This window comes from Miniopterus schreibersii (assembly GCF_964146895.1).
Source record: "Miniopterus schreibersii genome assembly, chromosome: 12".
Taxonomy (NCBI): Eukaryota; Metazoa; Chordata; class Mammalia; order Chiroptera; family Miniopteridae; genus Miniopterus; species Miniopterus schreibersii.
In genome coordinates, this window is record NC_138112.1 from 2,412,983 (window position 1) to 2,435,325 (window position 22,343).

Below are 22,343 nucleotides of genomic sequence, written 5' to 3' on the forward strand. Positions count from 1 at the left end.
CCCTCAAAAGGCCAGCACCGCGAGGCGGGGCCGTGCGGGGCGGCGGCAGTCGCAGTAGAGCAGTCCCGGGCCGCGACCGTGGCCGGCTGATTTCTATGGGACGGGGGTCTGGCGGGTGCAGGCGGAGGCGGAGAGGGGACCTGAATGGGCGGCCCGGGTCCGCGGCTCCTCCGCCAGGAGGTCCGCCAGGGCTGCACTGGCTGGTAGGGGCTGAGCGGGGGTGAGCGCTGCTGGTTCTGACCGGGCGACTCTGGCCACTCCTGCCGGCATCCCCTTGCTGCAGCCTCCGGGGTCGGTCCGGCCAGAGATACCTGTCTCTGCCCGCGCACCCGTCCCAAGCTGGGGGCTGGAGGCCGACTCTGGCTTCGCCCGGGGTGGGGCTCTGCGGTGCGCCGACGACCCCCCCAGGGCAGTGGCGCCCCGGGCCCAGCAGGGGACCCAGGAGGGCGGCGGGGCGGGGCCACCTGCGCTCGGCCCCCCTCTCCCCCATGCCCTCCTCCTCCCCTCCCCTCCCCTCCCTCTACCCTCCCCTCCCCCTCCCTCCCCCTTCCCTTCCCCTCCCCTCCCCTCCTCTTCCCACCTCCCCCTCCCTCTCCCCCTCCTCTCCCCCCTCCCCTCCCCTCCTCTTCCCCCTCCCCTCCCCCTCCCCCTCCTCTTCCCCCCTCCCTCCCCCCTCCCTCCCTCCCTCCCTCCCCCCCGCTGACGTCAGCGCTGCGGTCCGGGAGCCGCCTCACTTGGCGCTCGCCCTCCGCTGGGAAGCATGGGGCCGTCCGGGCTCCTCTGCGCCTTCCTGCTGGCCGCCTGCTGCTGCTGTCGCCGCGCCGCGGGTGAGTGAGGTCGCTGGGGGCCCGCACCCGGGTGGCCCGAGCTGCGCGCGCCCCTCCTTCCCGGGTCCCGGCGCCGGCGCGCGCCACTCCGTCCAGCCAGTTTGCAGCCTCGATTCCAGTACCGGGCGCGGGAGTGGGGGGGCGGGGGCGGCTGCGGGCCGCGCGGGAAGGGGTGCGGCCGAGCCGCAGGGGCGCGGGGGGACTCCTCAGGTGCTTTGCTCTGGGGCCCGCACTGGGAGTGGTGGCGGGGTGCGCAGCTAGAGAGCACGCTCCCCAAATCGTGGATGCCGCGCCCGCCTGTTGCTGAAGAGGCAGCTTTCCTAGCTGGAGGGGCGCGCCTGCCCTCCCCCCTCTCCCGGAGCGCGGGCTGCGAGCCAGGCTGGAGGTGCGGGGCCGGGATGGGCGGCTCCCGCCCGAGCGGGGCGCCGGCCGGGGCTGGGGGAGGTGCGGGGCGCCGCCGTCGGGCGGGGCGCCGGCCGGGGCTGGGGGGGTGCGGGTCGCCGGCGTCCACCCGGACGGGGTCGCGGGTGCGGGAGGAGGTCGCGGCTCCGGGAGCGGGAGCGCGCTGCACCTGTTGCAGCTCGGGGCGTGGGCCCCTCGGGGAGCCGGCGCGGGCTAGCTCGGGGCGGCGCTCGGGCGTCCGCGCTGCCCTTGTATGGCCGCGGCGGTGCCGCAGGTTTCTTTTGGCTCCTTCTCCCAGATCGCAGCCGCTGTCCGGCTGGGCCAGGGGAGGACGAGGTATAGCCAGCTCCTCGGTCTGATGCCCAGTGCGACAGCGTCCGGGGGTAACCGGGGCTGCTGCCTCCCCAGCTGTTTCTGGGGAAGGGGCTAAGTCAAGCTCCACAGCGTCCGCAGGTCCAGCCCACCCCGCCCGCTCTTCTAGATCTGGGGGAAGGGAACCAGGGATCTGAGGCTTCTGCTGGGGCCTGAGGACCATTGCATCTGTCCTCCTTGTCTGGGAGCCAGACCAGGGCAACAACCCAGAGCCCAGGCAGACTGGGTCCCAGAGTGAGTTTAGGCAGACGGAGTCCTGGAGTGAGTTTAGGCAGACTGGGTCCCAGAGTGAGTTTAGGCAGACTGGGTCCCAGAGTGAGGCCAGGCAGACGGGATCCCAGGGTGAGTCCAGACAGACTGGGTCCCAGAGTGAGGCCAGGCAGACGGGATCCCAGGGTAAGTTTAGGCAGACGGGATCCCAGAGTGAGTTTAGGCAGATGGAGTCCCGGAGTGAGTTTAGGCAGACGGGATCCCAGGGTAAGTTTAGGCAGACGGGATCCCAGAGTGAGGCCAGGCAGACGGGATCCCAGAGTGAGGCCAGGCAGACGGGATCCCAGGGAAAGTTTAGGCAGACTGGGTCCCAGAGTGAGGCCAGGCAGACTGGGTCCCAGAGTGAGGCCAGGCAGACGGGATCCCAGGGAAAGTTTAGGCAGACTGCGTCCCAGAGTGAGGCCAGGCAGACTGGGTCCCAGAGTCCAGGCAGCGGGCATCAAGTGACATCACCTCCTGACAGAGCAGGCAGCACACTGGCACCACTGACGTCATTCCTGCCCACTGCCTGGCCCTTGTCTTGACCCCTAGGAGAGACTGTGACCCCTGCATACTCACAAGACTCCCAGGATGGGTCCCCTGATTGTGCGGGGTGTTCATGGAGGTGCTGCTTAGGGAACATGAAAGGGGAGCTTCTGGCCAGTATTGAACCAGTGTGTCTTGTGGGGGACTTGGAGAGGGGTTTTGAGGGGCAAAAGGTAGAGTAGTGATGTCTTCCTCTGGGTGTGGGGACACAAAGCGGCCTGTGTGCCCAGCCTGGCACATACCCTACATTCCCACACTCTGAGCTCACTTGGAGAGGAGGGGCCTGGGAGGAAAGGGGGCCTTCCTTTTGGCGCGAAGCCTGGGTTGCCCCTCTCGCCACCTCGTCTGGGAGGGGCCTGGCTGTCTGGGTCTCTGCTCCAATGACCAGGGATGACCATCCCAACTCCCCTGAACTGGAAGAGGGCTGGTCCGAGGCAAAGAGTAGAGAGTGGTTGAGGGTTGGGGGAGGACAGCCCCTTCAGACGTCCGAAGTGGCAGGAAGAACAGCTGCAGTGAGCGGGTGTGCAAGGAGGGGGTGGAGGGCAGCTGGAGCTGACACAACTGCTGGGTTTCCCTCACCCCCAGGTGTGCCCGGAGCGGCGGAGCAGCCGGAGCCGGAGCTGGTGGAGGTGGAAGTGGGCAGCACAGCCCTGCTCAAGTGTGGCCCCTCCCATTCCCTGGGCAACTTCAGCCACGCTGACTGGTTCTCTGTGAGTGCTGAGGCTGCAGAGGGCACAACGGTGGGGAGACGGCACCCTGCCTGTAGCCCAGCACCCCCTCCTCTACTGCCTCCCTTCAGGTCCATAAGGAGAAGCCGACACTCATCTTCCGCGTGCGCCAGGGCCGAGGGGAGAGCGAGCCTGGGGAGTACCAGCATCGGCTCAGCCTCCAGGACAAAGGGCCCACCCTGGCCCTGACAGATGTCACCCCCCATGATGAGCGCATCTTCCTGTGCCAGGGCAAGCGCCCTCGGTCCCAGGAGCATCGAATCCAGCTCCGTGTCTACAGTGAGTGCCCCTCCTGCCTTGCGGGCAATGTGGGTGGATGAAGTGCTGGTCCCATGTCCCCCATTTCTCTCCCTGTAGAAGCTCCAGAGGAGCCAAGCATCCAGGCCAATGGCTTGGGCATTTCTGTGAACAGTAGGGAGCCTGAGGAGGTGAGCTACTTGGAGGTGGCCAGGTGGTAGGAGGAGTTAAGGTGGGGCTTGGCGAGGTCTCAGGGAGGAAGACTCATCCTGTCCTTCTTAGGTTGCTACCTGTGTGGGGAGGAATGGGTACCCGGTTCCTCAAGTCATCTGGTACAAGAACGGCCGGCCCCTGAAGGAGCAGAAGAACCGTAAGTAGTCCTCTCAGCCCTTAAAAACCACCTTACATTTTATTTTACTTTTTTTTAAAGTGCACTTGAAAATGTTTTCATAAGAATTTAAACTGTATTAAAAATCTAGAAGGAAGATTTCCTCCCTGCCCCAGATACACACCCTGCCCTAGAATTCATCTCTACTATTAGTGTGTGTGTTTTTTTAATCACCCAAGGATATTTTTTCCATTGCTTTTCAGAGAGTGGAAGGAGAGAGAGAGAGACATATCAATCAGTTGCCTCCCGCATGTACCCTGACCGGGGCTGGGATCGAGCCTGCAACTCAGGTACGTGCCCTTGGCTGGAACTGAACCCAGGACCCTTCATTCCATGGGTCGATGCTCTAACCACTGAGCCAAACTGGCCAGGGCTAGTGTGTGTTCTTTTAAGCCTATTTCTATGTCCTTACATATGTAAACAAAGGCTTTTGTTTTTTATTACCTAAATTAGTATTTCTCAACCAGGGGCGGTTCTTCCCCCTCTCCAGGACATTTGACAATGTCCGGAGGTATTTTTAGTTGTCACGAATGGAGGGATGCTTAGTGGCACCCAGTGGGCAGAGGTCAGGGATGCTGCTAAACATCCTACAAGCACAGGACAGCCCCCAGCAAAGGATTATCAGGTCCAAAATGGCAACGGTGCCGAGGTGGAGAACACCTGGTCTCAGTGGTGGTGTGTAGTACACGCTTTTGTATGGTTTCGTGTTCCCTTTGACATGAGCCTTGGAAACCTGTGCAGGTCAGTCTGTTTAGACGGACCTGATTGTTCAGCATGCTGCCCAGTGTTCCATTCGTCCTCGTGTTAGTGGGCCTCTAGAGTGTTTCCTCATGTGTTTTTTCCGTCACTGCAGCATCATTTGCACACACCCTTGTATGTGTGCTATGTGTGTTTGTCTTGGGTAGGTAACGAGCAGTGACGGTGCTGGGTTGAAGGGTGGCAGCTTGCCTTTTGTACCTGGCCCTGGGCAAGTACAGATGGGGTCCCTTCAGGTCTCCTCTGCCAACTCCTGCAGAGACCACAGTGGGTCAGAGGTAGGCTGAGGCCAAGCCCCCTCCCCTTCCTCCCTGCCCAGAGGTCCACATCCAGTCGTCCCAGATTGTGGAGTCCAGTGGTCTGTACACCTTGCGGAGCGTCCTGAAGGCCCAGCTGCTTAAGGAAGACAAAGATGCCCACTTTTACTGTGAGCTCAGCTACAGGCTGCCCAGTGGGAACCACATGAAGGAGTCGAGGGAAGTCACTGTCCCTGTTTTCTGTGAGTACTGACTTGAATTGGGGCCCCGCCTGGGGGAGACTCCTGCTGTCCTCTCCCCACCCAGCGTGGCAGTGTGGGCAGCGAGCTACCCCCTTTGCTGTGCAGACCCAGCAGAGAAAGTGTGGTTGGAAGTGGAGCCCGTGGGAGCGCTTAAGGAAGGGGATCGCGTGGAAATCAGGTGTTTGGCTGATGGCAACCCCCCACCCCACTTCAGCATCAGCAAGCAGGTGCCAAGGGCGTTGTACACCCGGGTGCCGACTGGGATGTGAGGGGGCAGAGGGTACTCTGCTCACCTGTCATCCTCCCCCAGAACCGCAGCACCAGGGAGATGGTGGAGGAGACGACCGTTGACAACGGGGTCCTGGTCCTGGCCCCTGCCCAGAAGGAGCACAGCGGGCTCTACGAGTGTCAGGGCCTGGACCTGGAAACCACGGCTTCCCTGCTGAGTGACCAACAGGAGCTGCTGGTGAACTGTGAGGGGCTGGGGGCCCAGGACGGGGACTTGGCCAGGCAAGAGGGAATCCACCCCACCCTGCCCCACAGCGCTGACACTGTTGCTGTGTCCCCAGATGTGTCTGATGTCTTGGTGAGCCCCGCAGCCCCTGAAAGCCAAGAGGGCAGCAACCTCACCCTGACTTGTGAAGCAGAGAGTAACCAAGCCCTTGAGTTCCAGTGGCTGAGAGAAAAGGTACCAAGGCGGCCCTGGGGCTGCGGGTGGGTGAAGTCAGGAGTGACTTCTGACACATCTCTCACCCCAGACAGGCAGGGTGCTGGGCCAGGGGCCTGTGCTTGACTTACACAACCTGAACCGGGAGGCAGAGGGAGGATACCGCTGTGTGGCATCTGTGCCCAGTGTACCCGGCCTGAACTCCACACAGCTGGTCAACGTGGCCATTTTTGGTGAGGCCCTTTGAGCAGAGATCGTGTGGCCCCTTGAAGCCACCCCAAATTGGGTGTTTCAAGCTCTTTGAGGACAAAAGGCCTCCCACTGCCCTGGAGTACTCAGTGGGGAGGGGGAGGTAGGCCAGCAGAGTTCGCTGCCTCACCCACCCCTGCCCCTCCAGGACCTCCATGGATGGCATTGAAGGAAAGGAAGATGTGGGTTCAGGAGAACATGGTGTTGAATCTGTCTTGTGAGGCGTCAGGACATCCTCGGCCCACCATCTCCTGGAGTGTGGGCGGCAAGGTGAGCAGGCACCCTCATCTTTCCGTGCTCTGTGCTCCCGCTGATTCCTGCCTGGCTTCACTGCCGCCTCTGGACACCCCCAGCCCCTGAGCGGCTGCTCCTTCCTTGTAGGCAAGCGAGCAAGACCAAGGTCCACAGAGTGTCCTGAGCATCCTGAATGTCCTTGTGACTCCAGAGCTGTTGGAGACCGGTGCTGAGTGTGTGGCTTCCAACTCCCTGGGCAGAAATACCACCATCATTTTCCTGGAGCTGGGTAAGGGCCTTACCCTGCAGAGTATGTCCAGGGGCATGTCCAGGCATGGGCATCAGCTTATGCTTTTCCAAACCTCTGTCCCAACCCACTTAATTGGTCTCCCACCAGAGTCCAACAGAACCACTGGGCTCACCACCACCACTGTAAGCCCTCATGCCAGAGCCAACAGCACCTCCACAGGTATGCTGGGCCTGGCCCCTCATTCTGCCCTGCCGCCCCTGGGAAGCCCTCTTCTGCCAGCCCTTGGCTGGGTGGGCAGCGATGGAAACCTGGCAGCCTGGGGCGGGGGCTGACTAGGAGTGTCTTTGTGGGACAGAGAAGAAGCTGCCGGAGCCCAAAAGCAAGGGTGTGGTCATCGTGGCTGTGACAGTGTGCCTCCTGGTCCTGGCTCTGCTGGGTGCTGTCCTCTATTTCTTCTACAAGAAGGGCAAGCTGCCTTGTGGGCGGTCAGGCAAACAAGAGATGTAAGCGCTGTTCCTGGCACCCTGCCCCCACCCATCTTGTGCTACCCAGCTTGCTGCTTCCTCAGGATGTTCCCCTGCTTGCCCGGCGCCCCCTCACCCCTCAGGAGCAGGAGTGGGACGGGGTCTGAGTGCTCCGTGCTTTCCTACCCACCTCCAAGCTTCCGTTAATCACACCGCCTCCCTTTCACGCATTACCCGTTTCCCTTCCCCGTGCTCGCCCCAGGGCACTGAAGAGCCCATCGCCCAGCCCAGTCCTTTCCAAGGGCCCCTGTCCTTCCTTCCCCCCCGAGTTGCCAACCTCTTGCCTCCCTTCCTCCTCCCAGAACGCTGCCCCCATCTCGTAAGAGTGACTTTGTAGTTGAAGTTAAGTCAGATAAGCTCCCAGAAGAGATGGGCCTCCTACAGGGCAGCAACGGTGACAAGAGGGCTCCAGGAAACCAGGTAGGAGGCAGTTGCTATGGCCAGTGCCTGACAAAGCTTCAGGGACTGGGGACAACAGGGGCTTACGGTTCTCCCCCCGAAACTAACTTTGTCCTTTTTCTCTGCTGGAGATTGGGAGCAGACCCCATCTTGCCCCCTAACACTATTCACAGATGGTAGGGCCAGGCAAGTGGCTGAGGGACCCTGGACAAGGTAGCTCCCAGGACTGAGAGCAAAGACCCGTCCCCTCGCCATCACCATTTCCCAGACGGCACTTGCGGCTCAGGCCGCGGGCTGTGAAGGGGCCCGGCTGCCTCGGGGCCTAGACTGCCGCATGCCGCCTGCCGCCTGCCGCCTGCCCCCTGCCCGCCGGGCTCCCCTGCGGGCTGCTGCACCTGGCGCATCCGCTCGTGCTTCGTCCCTCCTGGTGCCCGCACACTGAGCTCTGCTCCTCATCTCCATGTCCCCTCTCACTTCTCTCCCCCCATTTTTAGGGAGAGAAATACATCGATCTGAGGCACTAGCCACGGAGCCACACTGAGCTCCGCTTCCGCTGGCGCGTCTGCTCCCTGCTCGCCCTCCCCAGCACTCAGGACTGTCACCAAAGCCTCTCAAGTGAAGGACAGAGACCACCCCTGCCCCTCACCTGCAGACCCCACTTCAGAGGGCTGGCCAGGACCAGGGCGCTCCCAAGCAGGACCTCACGCGGCCCTGGCAGCCCCTCCTGGGGCCACCCCACCGTCTTGAAGTGTTGAGTGCTGCTCATTCCCAAGGGGCTCGATGTTCAGGAGGCGGTAGGAGGGCTCCTTGCAGAACGTTTTCTCTTTACCCACATGGTGGATATATGTCACCGTCTTCTACCAACAGCTGCGGAACCAGGTGGCCTGTTTGCCTTGAGGGGGTTCCTGCCCCATAGCTGGCTTCACGGTTGAGTGTATCACTGCAGGTGGGGCACACTGAGCCAGGCCCTCCTCCCCGGGTGGCGTGTGGTGTGCCCTGGCGTGAGCCTGCCCAGCAGTGTGGAGACCAGTTGCCTGCCTGCCTGCCTGCCTGCCTGCAGGAGTCCCTTTTGTGACACCCCTTTCCCTGGGCAGAAGCCAGGAACTGGTGTCATTCCTTCAAAGATGCGCTGGCTCTATCTCTGTCCCTGCAGCGGGGAAGCTGAGCACGTTCCCAGAGTGGAGGCCATGGAGCACAGCCCCTCTGTTCAGTCAGCTCGTGATCATAGACTGAAAGGCGAGAGTAGGGCAGAGATGAGGTCCATGTGGTCCTTTAAGGGGATTAAGATCAGTTATACTAGCACCAAACTTCTACAAATTGAGCTAATGGACCTAGACCCCCAAAAGAAGGACCCCAGTGGGAGGATGGTGCTTTAAGGATGAGAAACTGGGGCCAGAGCGTGTGTGTGTATCTGTGTGTGTGGTTTTGTTAGGTTGTAAATTTGCAAAGCTTCCTTTACGCACGTGTGCGCGCGCGCGCACACACACACACACACACACACACATGCGCACACATGGAGAATAAAGCTTGGTTGTCCCAGAACCCTTTCACTGCGCTTCCTTCGCTGTGGGAACCACGGTGGCCTGGGCTACACGTGGAACTGTCCAGAAGGACCACCACCCTGGCAGCTGCAGCAGAGCAAGTGGTTCAGCTCCACCACTGGGCGACCCCCACTGCTCGGCAGCAGGCGCCCAAAGCCTGGCGGGCTTCCTGTCACCTGCACTTGCCCCAGAAGCGGCAGGCAGTATGCAGACCTGTGATGAGCAGGCCTATAGCTCCCCAGTTATCCTCCGCCCCCCGGGAAAGCAGGAACTCAAGTCGGCTACAACAAAAGAAACTTTATTTAAAAATACTTTACAGACATGGGTGCTTGGAAAAGCTCTTTAGTTAACTATATAAATGAAAAAAATTAATAAATAACATTAGTATAACAGACCTCTAAACATTAATACACTGGCAAAAAATGGACTTAAAATGAAACGAATCTTAAAGCTCTGCTAGTCTCTGTAAGAATATTTACCTTCTGTTTTTCTTTCTTTACATGTGAGAAAGATTAAATACTAATATAAAATTTTTTATATTAATGACACATTTTTAAAATAGCCAACAAAAATCCCACCTAAGTTTTCATGTTTAACACTGACACACACGGCTCTGCAGCCCCGCCCAGACCAGGATGTGCAGTCAAATGGGGCGTCAGAGGGACTCTCCACCTCCTTGATGAGGTGGGGAAACCGAGGAAGGGGAGAGAAGGAAGATGCCGTCATATAGAAAACATTCCCCCCCCCCCCCCGAAACCTAGTGGCCACCATATGAGGACAGGTGTCGGGACACCTTTCCTGCTGCCTTCCCAGGGAAAACGATCCCATGGAGGCACCAGCTGCTTAATGCTTTAAGTATGAAGCTTCACACGCAAGGGAGAGGCAGGAGGTCTAGGCCAGTTCAGGATCCACCAAAATGGAAGACAAAACCACCCTTCTCAGGAGAGTCCACCTGGCTCTCCCACACAGCGGTCATCCTGGGATCTGGAGGCTGGGACTTGAAGTCCAGGCAGACCCAGAGTCACAGGACATTGCTGTCCTGCCAGAGACACCACTCAAGCTGGTAACTAAGGCTGACTGGAACCAACCAAAGGACCCCCAGTCCCCTGCCCATTCTTCCAACTAAGCTCATGGCAGGAAAGGGACCAGCCATGCTACCCTGTGTGCCAGCTTCCTCCCTGGCCTGCGGACAGTGACACGTGGCAGAGCGGGGCTGAGACTGGTGTTTCCATATTAAGCTCTAAGACGCAGCCTGGGATACAGTGCTGCCTTAGAAAGGCACAGAATGTTTAGCTTTTTTTTTTTTCTTCAGTGTGCTAAAAATTGCTTTGTTTTAAACAAAGCAAAAGGAAAAAGATATATAAGGTTAAAAGTTCCAAATCACCACAGCGAGAAAGCGGGTGTCGGGTGCTTCATAGGGGCCAGGCCAGCCAGGGCTCAGCAGGTACAAGACACGGGAACTACAAGGGGCAGGGCAGGCAGCATCTCCTCTCCTGGGCACTGCGCCCACCCGCCCCCAGGCTTCCTCACCCCGACAGCAGGAGGCCACGGAAGGGGGCTGAGGAGGAGGGAACAGATTACAGGCTCTAAGCAGAGGGTGGCTACCCTCGGCCATCCCAGCAGGGTCAGAGGCCGGGAGAGGGCACTGCCTGCCTCCAGCGGGGCCTGAGCAGCTGCACAGAGCACTTGTTGAGCAAGCCCCTGCCTCCCAGGCTGGTTCAGGGCTAGAACTTGTGAGGGGCAGTGGAGGGTGCCTCTTGCATTGACTTTTGGGGACTGAATCCAGAATGTGAGACGGGCAATCAGAACTCGCCGCTTTGGATTTGTTCGGCTGTCAAATCCACAGATGGGAGGCTGGCTTTGGGCCTTTGCTCTGTGCAGGCGGAGGGGAGGGAGTACATGTCTCAGGCACTGTGCAAGGAAAGGGCAGCACTTTCCGTCGGACTAGGAAGGAGCTTGCACACAGAGCCTGCACCCCTTCTTCCCCACCTCTTACTCTTGTGCTGTTTTCCAGAACCAAGAAACATAGCACCCATCCCTAACCTTGAAACCAAGCCAGATGTCCTGGGACACTGAGGGCATGTGCACTGCTATCCCTGCTCCTCAGCTCCAGGGCCCAGACCAGACCTCATGAGTCTGACAGCCCAGCCTCCAGGTGCCCAGTGCCATCTTTGACTGTAAGGTTCCTCCCAGGCATATCTAACAGCGCCGACAGTTTAAGGTATGCTATGGAATGCCTCACACAGGACAGCTCTAGGATGAGATGAAGACCAAAGAGGAAAGCAAAAGCTCAGTTTTAAAAAATAAAAACATAAAAGTTTTAATACAGGACTACAAAGCAAGCACTGGGCAGGGAAGGCGAAGGTGTCCTGCCAGGGGCTCGCAGGAAAAACTCCCTTCCAAGCTGAGCCCTGTATGTAACTATATCCTGACAACTCCCAACCACTGCATGGTTTCTGAGGTACCCAGGGAAGCTGGCCTGCGAGTCTTACTGAGGAGCTACCCTCACACAGGAGAGACCAAATGGAAGGGTGAGGAGGAGGTGAGGGGGGACACAGGCCACAGGATGAATACGGCAGTGCTGAAACCTGAAGGGAGCCCAGAAGGCCATGGCGACCACAGTGGGATTTGTGATACGCGCTCTAACATGAAAGGAGGCTACAAACCTGAGATTGAGTGAGGGCCAAGAACTGTCACACTAATAACAGACTAGCTCTGCAACAGGAGAAACTTGTCCTCAACAGGGAGATAACAAATACTGGATGCCAAGACTCATAGAGAAGAAAAAGAGAAAAGATTGCAACCTGAATTAATTTACACCTAAGAATTTCCTTGATGTCCCAGACAGTCCCACAGCTGCCTTTTCTCGCTCAGAACAGCAGCACGCTCATTGTTTACTCCTGAAGTACTTTCAGGGCACCTGTCCCATCTGTTCCCCTTCTCTGGGAACCCTCACCCCCGAGGGAGATGCTGCTGAGGCCTGGGTGGCGAGGCTGACTGGTGGGCGGGGCACATTCTTTCTTAACGTAAGAGGCACTGGGAATCTGCACGGTGATCTTGAGTTGGGAGCCACGTGGACTGGAGCGCTGGGGTGCCTATTTTGGGCTGGTGCATGCCAATAAGTGGACAGACAGGCTGAAGGCCTAGGCACACAGGATCCAGCTCCAGCTCCATGCAAGAGGCAGCTGCATTTCCTCTCCTGGGTTCTCGGAAACACCCTGCATCCTATGACGCCCTCTTTCTTTTACCCTGAGTACTTCTGTTTCTTGCATCCAAAGGATTCCCAAACAGGACAGTCAAAGATACAAACTTGACCTTCTTCCACGGTGCACCCTCCTCCATGTGTTGGACGGGTGTGTGCAATTCTAGAGAGACTGTTAATGTAGTCGGAGATCAGAGCAACTGGACAGGGAAGGCGATGGTGATGCTTTCTGTGAACCGGAGCACGTCAGGTGGGAACAAAGCCCGAAAGTCTAGGAGGGTGTACTGACTGTGACCCAGGTCTAGGGTCTCTTAAGCTCTCTGCTCCCTACCTCAAGAGACAGAAACTGACATTTCTGAGAACCGACTGAGTTCCGTCTACTTTACTGCCTGACTCTAGGGAGACCAAACTGGTTGAAGATTAGGACCCAGGACAAGGGCCCATCCCTCTCCTGCACCTTCAGCCATTCTAAGACACAGGGCTGGCTGCAGAGGTTGTTGAAGGATTGGGAAACAAGTTCCAAGTAGAATGGGAGACGGTGACAGGTCCCAGAAGGCTGATAAGGAAACCTCCCAACAAGGGAGATTGGGAACACGCAAGGCTCAGTAGGAAGGTGAAGGAAGGCACTAGACTGGAAAGGGAGCTGTGGGCAGACGCTTTGCTTAAACATTCAACTGCCCTACAGTGCAGCTCTGAGCCAACATGCCCCTCAACCCACCACACAGGTTCCACTTGAAATACAGTAAAGTACCCATGAGACTTATGCTGAGGAAACTCCCAGACATTATCAAGGCTACAGGAAGACAATAGGAGTAATGGGAGCATCATGAACTGATGTTAAGCAGGATGGCTCTAAAAGGAGATGTAAAAGCTGTAAAAACTACACAATCTCATCAGGAAGGGCCAAAAGCTAGTGCCAGGCAGCCCAAGTACAATCCTGCCACTAGCGAATCCACTGCCTGGTGGCAGGGAAGGCCAGGGCTGACACCTCGCGCATGCTTATCACTCACATCTGTCTGCTGCATGAACAAGCTGGCAGACAGGCCCGCGGTCGGGGCAGTTACTCCATGGGCGGAGTCAGGGAGAACAGTAAGAGGGGGGCTAGCAAACAGCTGGAGGAAGTTCTGCAGCCCCTGACACCGTGAGGTGAGGCAGAGAAGATTCTGCGCGCACCCTCACTCTCACCCACCCATGTTGACCCTCAGCATATATGTGAACATTGCCAAGAATAAGTCTTAAAAGTTCTCAACACAAGGAAAAAGAGTTCTGTAATTTTGTATGGTAATGGATGCTTACTAAACTTACAACACCTAAAACTAATATATGTTATGCCAATTATATCGCAATAAAGAAGAAAACAAAGGGTCTAGGTCTTGTTAATAGTGCCTTAAACGGAACACACAGCTGAGTCCCTACTTTGCAAACAAATTTACAAAAATTCATTTATAAGTTTGCTGTTTGGACCATAAAATATATTTTACTTTTCTATAGAAGAAATAAATACTTCAAGTGTGAAGAGAAGCACCCCCTCAACACACATGCAAAATGTTTTTTTTAATCCACAAAACAGCAAAATGATACCCCTGGGCCCTGGTGCTGAGAGTCTGTACCAGGAGAGAAAGGGAGAGTGGGAAAGCCGCTAGAGTGGGGCTGAGGGGAGAGGGCATTGGGAGAAATGACCACCCACTATTTACATGGAGGATTACCTACAGGGAGGAGTATCTGAGAGCCCACAGTTCTCCCCCACTTTGAGAGCCCTGTGTGTTAGTGGGAGATAGCAGGGGCAAATGACTGCAAGTATTGCAAAGCAGCCACCCAGTTACTGCGGTGTGCAGGCTGTGTAAAGCAACCCAGGAGCCCTGGCCAGGGGGCTCAGTTGGTTGAATGTCATCCCATACACCAAAAGGTTGCAGGTTCGATTCCTGGTAAGGGCACATGCCTGGGTTGTGACTTTAATCCCCAGTTGGGGTGCATACGGGAGGCAATCAATCGATGTTTCTCTCTCTCTCTCTCTCTCTCTCCCCCTCCCTCCTTCCCTCTCTCCCTTCCTCTCTCAAAATCAATAAAAACTTTTCCTCAGGTGAGGATATATTTTTTTAAAAAGCAACTCAAAAAGCAGGAGATTGGGTTAAATAGAATAGCCTAATGCGTTTAAGAAAAGGAGAGCCATCCAAGTGGCTTCTACCTCACCCACCTGGAAGTTAGTAGGGGAGGGCTCATTTGTGATAGAAGGGAAAGGGGTAAGTTTACCAAAAATGGCAAAACTCAAAGCCTGCCTGTGAAAGGGCAATTTTAGTTAAATTCAGAGCAGAGCCAAGGAATTAAAAATTGTCATACAAATGGAGTTTGAGGGATGACTTATTAGGGCCTTAGTCAAAAGTTTAAGAAATTAATGTTGCCCGGCCGAGCGTGGCTCAGCGGTTGAGCATCGACCTAGGATCCAGGCGATCGGGGTTCAATTCCTGGTCGGGGCACATGCCCGGTTTTCAGGCTTGATCCCCAGTTGGGGGCATGCAGGAGGCAGCCGATCAATGACTCTCTCATCATTGATGTTTCTATCTATCTATCTCTCCCTCTCCTTTCCTCTCTCTGAAATCAATAAAGATATATTTAAAAAAAAAGAAATTAATGTTTCTGTAATATCCTCAAAACAAGAGCCATATGAAAACTGTCCTGAGGATCGCCTGGCACTCTCAGGCGTGGACCCAGGTGCACACAGAGCGCCAGCCAAACGGAAAAACCTTCCAGGCGTCTAGAACTCTGAATGCCCCCAGATACACAGGGGACAAGCTATTAACCATCCAATCAGTGGTGCACAAGTTCAACACAAGCACCTGCAGCCCAGCTCAGGAAGGGCCAGAAAGCCACACAAGTGCTCCACTGGGAAAAGAGGGTGGACCTGCCCTGAGCCTGCATAAGCAAGGACATACTCTCTAACGAAGACTTTGGATGCCAGGGCTGTGGTCTCTTGATAGATCTTCAGACTGTGGGCAGTGTCTACAGATACGGACATTTCAGTGTAGAGAGGCATGGAACCTGCTGCCACTTTAGTTCTTTGTCTAGAGGCCTTCAAAATCTCAACAAAATACAAAAGTAAATGTTACCACAAATGAAACACTAATCTGGCTTTTAGAAAGGAACGTCAAGTTACTGTTTCCTCTCGCTGCCACTGTCCTCTGCCCCCACCCCAGTGAGGGCCTCCGCACCTGGGGGACCACGCTCTGCTCCACCTTGCAGAGGAGACACTGGACAATCATGCGGAGCAACGAGAAGCCCCGTGCTGCCCACTATGAGAACGTAAGGGGCTCCGAGATAAGAGAGTAAAACTGAAAGACCTCGGAAGAGCTGACAGCCAAGAGAAACCTTAGGAGAAGTTTCAGTTACAAAGATGACGAGACAGGAAACAGATCCAAGGAGAATTGTTTCTGTGTGGATCTAAAGGCAAAAACAAGCTTTAGATTCTGAGGAGGGCAGATTCGTCCAAGAGCAGGATTGCTTCAGGTGCGGGAGAGGCTGCACTGTGCTGGGAAGTCAGCCCAGGACTCTGGGCAAGTGCGCTGAGCCCGAGAGGCCGCTCAGCAGTACCTGCAGATGGGCAGGGTGCTCCACACTGCTGAGTCTACTTAGGAGCCTGCAGTCACACGAGCGGCCTGGCTGCTCAGACTGTCTCCGACTTCAGTAAAGTCATTTACTACACTAAACAGCGTCTAGTTACTGGGGGAACACGGTCATTAACATGTACACGGGACCTAAGGTGAATAGGAAAGGGGAAGGAAATGCTACATCCCCAAAGCCCAGGCACAAGAGAAAACCAAGTTGTTGGGTGGCACCGATGCAGGGCTGGTGCTAATTATCAGCAAAGCGCTGTGCTACTATGTGGACGGTGCCCTGTTCCTGGAGGGCAAAGGAAAAACCCCTTCTGAAAAAATGACCTTATGTTCAAAGGGAGACACCCATGTAAGCTGGAATTCACTCACTGGGAAGAAAAACTGGGTAAGTAAGTCCGTATTGTCTATTCTGTGCATTTTACGGATGACAAGGTGAAGAGCACGTGAATGAGGCTTCCTGAGCGCCTCAGGGCGGTCAGGCCAGAAAGCCAGGCTGGAAACAAATGTTTGCCCTTCTGGTTCAGCAGAAACACTCATGACCTGACAGGCACACACCTGCACCAAGACAACTGGCTCCACAGGCTGCTCTCTAGGGGGGGCACGGAATGTATCTGAAGGCCTCTATCTCAGACCGGTCATTACATAGTATGACCATGAAAACGCCTCACTTTACCAGACTCAGTGTTCCTAGAGACACGGTGCTTTGGAGTGACTAGTGTTAGCTGCTGGTATCAAACGTGACTGTAATGACACAGCAACCGTACTTTTGCCCCACCTATCTACCAACCAAACCGACACCATCACACATAATAAAGAACATCCTGTAAGTCATTTGGCTTCAATAAGGCTGGTCACAGCAAGCCAAGTGCCAGTGAGAGACACAAGGAGGAGGAGGAAAGAGGGAAGGGGAAAGGCTAAGGGAGGGAATTCTAAAAATACAAGAGTTTAGCTAAGGGTAGAATCCAAGCCACAGGGAGTGTTGAAGCTGTAATACACACTGGGGTCAGTACAATACCACAGTACATGGGAGCTTTAAAAAGATTCCTTCCTAACTCTCTTGTGCTAATTGTCCCTGCCCGGGATTAACACAGACAGCAAGTTAATCTCATTATCACGGGACACACACAACCACAGACATACACACGCACACACCACATTCCTCACCCAGGAAACCTTAAGTCTTCCATCAGGATCCAGAGTACAGCACTCCTTCTTCTTACTGCTTTCTGGACTGTTCCCCAGGTAGGCTACCATTTTTAGAAACCCACACTCTCTAAGTGGGGACTGAGGACACCTTCAAGTGCCTCCCAAAACAGATAAAATAAGAAAACACCAGCTGCTCCCTTGTCATCCCACTCCTTTGAAATCTTAGCACCCCAGAGGCGGCGCCAGCAGACAGGCCGACCTTCACTCCAGAGCCTCCACAGACGCTCGTGCCATCAGGTGCTGCTTGAGGAAGAGCTCCCGGCCCATCCTCTCCCTCCGGCTGCAGCAGGTGGTGGTGTGCTAGGTTGCTACATGGGCAGGAGAAGAAATAGAGACAAATTCCCGGAGGATATTTTTGGCCATTTCGATGTTGTTGTGGGCAATGAGCAAAGCTTTCTGAATGTCCTGGTAGGAGTAGCCCTGGCTCATGAGGTTCTCGATCTCACTGGAGAGCTGCGGCGAGGTGGTGGTGGCAGTGGCAGCACCTGGCTGGCAGTGACTGGCCTTTCGTTCAGAGTTGATTCTCCGAGGGAACGGCTTGGGAGGCCTCTCGGGAACTTGGGAACCCTCAGTGAAGTCTAGAAGAAATAAGAAAGAAAATGTTTGCCAATCTGGGGGACCCTGCCTTAATGGCTGTAGTAACACCAATGTGCCAGCATCAGGTATCACAGACCTTCCATCACCTGGGAACACATGCTCTCCAGTGAGAAGGCTGGTTCAAGGGTTTTAGTGCCCAGCCTCCCCTTGCAGCAGGAGCTGCCTTCTAAGCACACCCTGCGCCTGGCCACTAGCCCCAGTTGTCGCCATCATAAGCACAGAGCATCTGCATTTGCATCATGCTTTACACTTGGCAACGAGTCTCCACACACAGCACTGCCTGCATTATGCTTTAAGTTTTTCCCAGGCCGCCAGAGAAGACACTAAAATTCTCCTTTTGAAAACAAGAGAACAGCAATGAGCATGGCGTGCAGTGAAGCATTAAGAGGCTGGGCAGCACGAAGTCACCACCTGCTTCGGAGACTGGATACTGTGTCATCACCAGCTGTCCAAGCAACAGCAGTTCTGCTGCTCTCCCGGCAGCCACAGGTGCAAGGAAAACAGACCTCGGCACAAGGCCCAGATGGGCTGGCCCCTGCCCTGCAGTGTGTCTCCCTGAGCCAGCACAGCCCCCAGGGGAATGTGTGGTCTGAGCCATCGGCTTGGCTCGCTAAGCACCACCATGGCACGCACCCGGGAGAGCCAGGGTCCTCCTTGAGGAAGAACCTCATTTCTAAGTCTGGCAAAATCCCCAAGGGTCTGATTACAGTTTAACTTCCTAACTTGGACCCGGGACCAATGTTCCTCCCACTTAGACATACTTTTGAGTCTGCTACTTCCAGCTGCTGACTTATTGTCACCAGGCAGCCAGGCGTCTCTATTCAGTATCAATCAGGAGCCATACAGCAGTTCAGCACAAGCCCAAGGAGCCTGGAGACTCACTTGCTGTGGGGTCACCTTCCAGAGACAACCAGCCGAAGGAGGAGCTGGCGTTAGAGATATCCGAGAGCGTCCGGCGGGCCAGCGCTGAGGGCACAGGCGGCTTAGGGACGTCATAGCCATCTTCTTCATTCTCCAGCTCCTCGGGGCCAAGGCTGGCACGGGCTGCAGCCTGGTCACCTTCCCCTAGAGCAGAGTTTGCGCAGTTACCTTCTAATGCACATCGCCCTCTAACGCATGTGCTGCAGGGGCATCAGTCACTCCTGCATGTATGTACAGAGTCAAAGCATTACTGAATGTGTACTACAGGCCAAAAACCAGGTAGGGCCCTGCGGGTGCAGAGAAAAGAGACAGAAAATAAAATCTACACCAATTCTGCAGCTCTACCTTTCTGAACATGTCAAAAGCTACCTTTGCCAAGGTTAAGCCACTCACTGCCACTTGACAGCATTCATTCAAAATTTTATCTGTACTTCACCTTGGAAGATCAGCCAAAGGGTCTTGGGTGTGCTGCAGTTCTTGCACTTTCAACTTGGCAAGCTAGTTAACAGGGAACTGAGTATTCACCACCCACACACAACAAGAATGTCATCAATGCTAAAAAGCAATGGGAGGGAAAAGGAGCTGCCAGCACTGCAGGTCCAGGCCATTACCACGAGGGTCTCCGAGCCCCGGGAGGGTGAAAAAGCACAGAAGAAACTAGCTGTGTGAACAGGAAATAAAAGAGAGGAGGTGGTTTTACTGCCCGTGGATAAAAGATATTTTGCAAATGAAATTATTTAAAATTTTTATTTAGAATTTTCTGCTTAGATCATGCTATCTCACTAGCCAAATATTACGGGTTCATTCCTATGGCACATCAATGATTTTTAAAGTAGCAGAATGCGTAGCTACTCACCAAAGGTGCTGCTCTCTGTGACCGGTGGCGCCACCTGGGACTGAATGTTGTACATTGCCTCATATGTGCAGCCATCAACCTGCTGGTCACACTCACACACTCTGAGCCGGAAAGAAAGCAGCACAGTGACCTTCAGAAGCAGAACTCTGCCACCTGCAAGCTTATTAAGACTCATCTGTTCACTACCATTGTAGACCCTGAGAGTCTATCAAGAGAACATTATCTTTTTGCCAGGATCACTAAGAAACATAAAATCTACTCTTGTGATGCATAATAGACGTGTGTTTTGAGGTTATTGTGATGTTGAGGAAACACAAGTGGAGTTGCTTGTAGCTGTTAGCACGCTTAAACATTAGGAGCCAGATGCTGCTTTCTGCTTTCATTGTGGCTGGATAATGCTAGTGAAAGCAGCAAGCCAAGCAGGTCTCATGGTGGCAACTAAATTCCAAAACAGGACTGCTGTGAACCTACCGCACATTCTGGGCTGTCTCTAAAGGCCGCTTCGCCTCCGCTTTCGGAAGCCCCAGAGGCCTAGAGGAAGGGGTCATATACTCTGTGCCCTCCTCACTTTCACTCTGTTCCCCAGGCAGCAGCTTTGGCACAGGAAGAGGTCTGGAAGATGAAGAATAAAAAACAGAAAAAGAAAACAAAGAATTAAGCTGGAAAACTTTCCAGTATGAAATAAGTGTCTTCAAACAAACCACAACTCCAATTTGACAAAGCAAAATAGATGCCGCCAAGGGAACTGTTATTTCTCCTGGCTGAGAGGTAATTGTTAAAAAGACACTAACTTGGGGGGTGAAAATGGAGGAGGGCATGGGGGGGATGGATGGAGACTTGACTTGGGGTGGTGAACACACAATAATGTACAGATGATGTGTTGTAGAACTGTGCACATGAAACCTATATAATTTTGCTAACCAGGGTCACTCCAATAAATTCAATAAAAAGGGAAAATTAAAAAAAAACAAAAAACATACTAACTTCAATTTTCACTTTTAACTGACCAAAGGTGAGGCTATTACGTTTGAGATGTATTATACTGAGATAGTACTCTCTACCAGTTACACTCTGAGCATAGGTAAGTTAGAACACCAGTCCAAGAGCTGGAACGCCGGCTTTTCTTTCACTAGGCAGGAAACAAGAAACAGCAGGTCCTTCTGCTAGGAATGTACACAAATCTCAATTCTAAAATCTACCTGTGATTTCAAAGAATATACAGCTTGTTGAAAACTTTCTCATATACTATCTTGTAGCATAAACATGTTTCCTACTGTTATTATAAAAGAAAAATGGGAAATAAGAAGAAATAAAGTGTCTTGGAGGTTAGTATCAATTCTGGGACTATCTCAGATCTTCGGACCCCAGCCTTCAGGGATCTTGCCATTACACCCAGACATCATTCTCAAACTAAGCTTCTGAAACAGAACTTCTCCTGCCACCCCACCCTCTGAAACTAGGCAGAGACAAAACAAAACAAAACAAAACAAAACAACAAAAACACACAATCATGTAAGAAACATACACATGCACCCAAAATTGCTTCTAGGAATATGAGTTGAGTGTTTCTCCTCCCTTTCTCTCTCTGTTTTTGCACATTCTAAATACTTGAAGAAACACCTATTGGATTTGTCTGTGTTTACTTGATGTTTATTTTTCCTAATTATAAAAGCAACAGGTGCTTATTATAAAACACTTAAATGCTACAGAAACCTAACAGATGACAATCCCCTATAATCTCACTTCAGATTTTTTTCTTATGTCTACATATTACTTTTATTATTTGTGCATTACATGCTGAAGTTTTGAAGTAGAACTGTACCTATCTACAATGTGCCTGGAAATGTGGTCAATAAAGAAAGACTGATGGGTGGGTAGAAGTACAGATAGATAAATGTGTGATAAAACAAGCATAATAAAATACTAATAGTAGAATTCAGGAGGTGAGTATATTAATGCTCACTATAAAACATCTTCCATCCTGACTCAATGCTCTGAAACTTTTCATAATAAAATGTTGGTGGGGGGGAACAACCCATAAAGATTAACAAAAAGAATACCAAACGCTGGTGCAGATGGGGGAAATGGTGCTTTCTTTCTGTTGTGTTTTGTGTGCTTTTTTCTAGTTCTCACCCGAGGGTATTTTTTCCTTTGTTTTTCAGAGAGAAAGAGAAAGAGAGAGAGAGGGAGAGAGAGAAAGGGAGAGGGAGAACATCGATGTGAGAGACACATCAGCTGGCTGCCTCCCGCACTGGCCCCAACGGGGCTGGGGACTGAGCTTGCAACTGAGGCACGTGCCCTTGCCTGGGAATCAAATCCAGGATGCTCTAACCACTGAGCCAAACCAGCTAGGGCTGTTGTGTGTTTTTTAATGGATATTTTCTTATATAGTGTTAGAAATAATAAATATATGCTATAACTTTTCTGGAGTGTAACTCAGCAAAATTATTTAACAAAACATGCAAACCCTTATACACTTCTAGGAATTTTCCCTGAGGAAATAATTAAGAATGTTCACTATAGCATTATTTATAATGCTGAATAAATTTTAAACCACACAGACACACATGTCTGAAGTCGACTGTGTCCCTCAGTGCCTTAGAAGCTCCAAGCAAGAGCCACACCAGTCTACTTCTGCTCCCACCCCAGCAGGTCTCATCTACTTCACACAGGTTACACTTCGGTCAGCTCCTCTGCTCTGCCATCTACTGAAATAATTTGAAAATCATTGTGTAGAAGAATATGTAATGACATCCTAAGATGTCTGAGATATTCCTAGTGAAAATCAGCATGTACAGCATGACTCCACAAACATAGGAATGGCAATGAACACACATCACATGCTAACTAATGGTAAGGTTATTATGGACAACTTCCACTTCTCCAGCATCACTGATCTGTATTTTCTATATATCCTTTAACATATTACTGTCATAGAAAGAAAAAGGTCATTAAAAGGGCAACCAAAAATGTTTATAATTCTTTTGTTGATGTTGATAAAAATATAACATTGCACCTCATCCTCAGCGAGCATTTTGGAAACACACATTTAAATATTTACCATCTTTCATCGAAGAAATTCTAC

General features: G+C 53.4%; 2 protein-coding genes across 5 annotated transcripts in view; one reads left to right on the forward strand and one right to left on the reverse strand.

Annotated features, from left to right (window-relative positions):
* Positions 1–704: 704 nt before the first annotated feature.
* Positions 705–17,167, forward strand: MCAM (melanoma cell adhesion molecule). Of its 3 annotated transcripts, XM_081154431.1 has the most exons (16): positions 708–827; positions 2,982–3,106; positions 3,196–3,403; positions 3,482–3,552; positions 3,644–3,731; positions 4,825–5,004; positions 5,110–5,231; positions 5,315–5,477; positions 5,574–5,692; positions 5,763–5,904; positions 6,069–6,190; positions 6,302–6,443; positions 6,552–6,623; positions 6,760–6,907; positions 7,231–7,348; positions 7,822–17,166. In XM_081154431.1, the coding sequence occupies exons 1-16, from the start codon at positions 761–763 to the stop codon at positions 7,849–7,851; spliced, it is 1,917 nt and encodes a 638-aa protein (XP_081010557.1). In that variant the 5' UTR covers positions 708–760; the 3' UTR covers positions 7,852–17,166. The 3 variants fall into 3 exon arrangements, with proteins under 3 accessions (XP_081010558.1, XP_081010557.1, XP_081010559.1); XM_081154432.1 differs by lacking the exon at positions 7,231–7,348 and having other exon boundaries at positions 705–827; XM_081154433.1 differs by lacking the exons at positions 3,482–3,552; positions 3,644–3,731 and having other exon boundaries at positions 740–827; positions 7,822–17,167.
* A 17-nt stretch (positions 17,168–17,184) lies between these two features.
* CBL (Cbl proto-oncogene) overlaps positions 17,185–22,343 on the reverse strand; it is a gene marked incomplete at its 3' end in the record, with an annotated part of 112,573 nt that continues 107,414 nt past the window's right edge. For both annotated transcript variants that reach the window (XM_081154430.1, XM_081154429.1), the window contains exons 13-16: positions 19,730–19,870; positions 19,259–19,359; positions 18,364–18,546; positions 17,185–17,462 (exon numbers count right to left, since the gene is read on the reverse strand). In XM_081154430.1, the coding sequence (XP_081010556.1) occupies positions 17,185–17,462; positions 18,364–18,546; positions 19,259–19,359; positions 19,730–19,870 (703 nt within the window). The remainder of the gene's footprint in view (positions 17,463–18,363; positions 18,547–19,258; positions 19,360–19,729; positions 19,871–22,343) is intronic.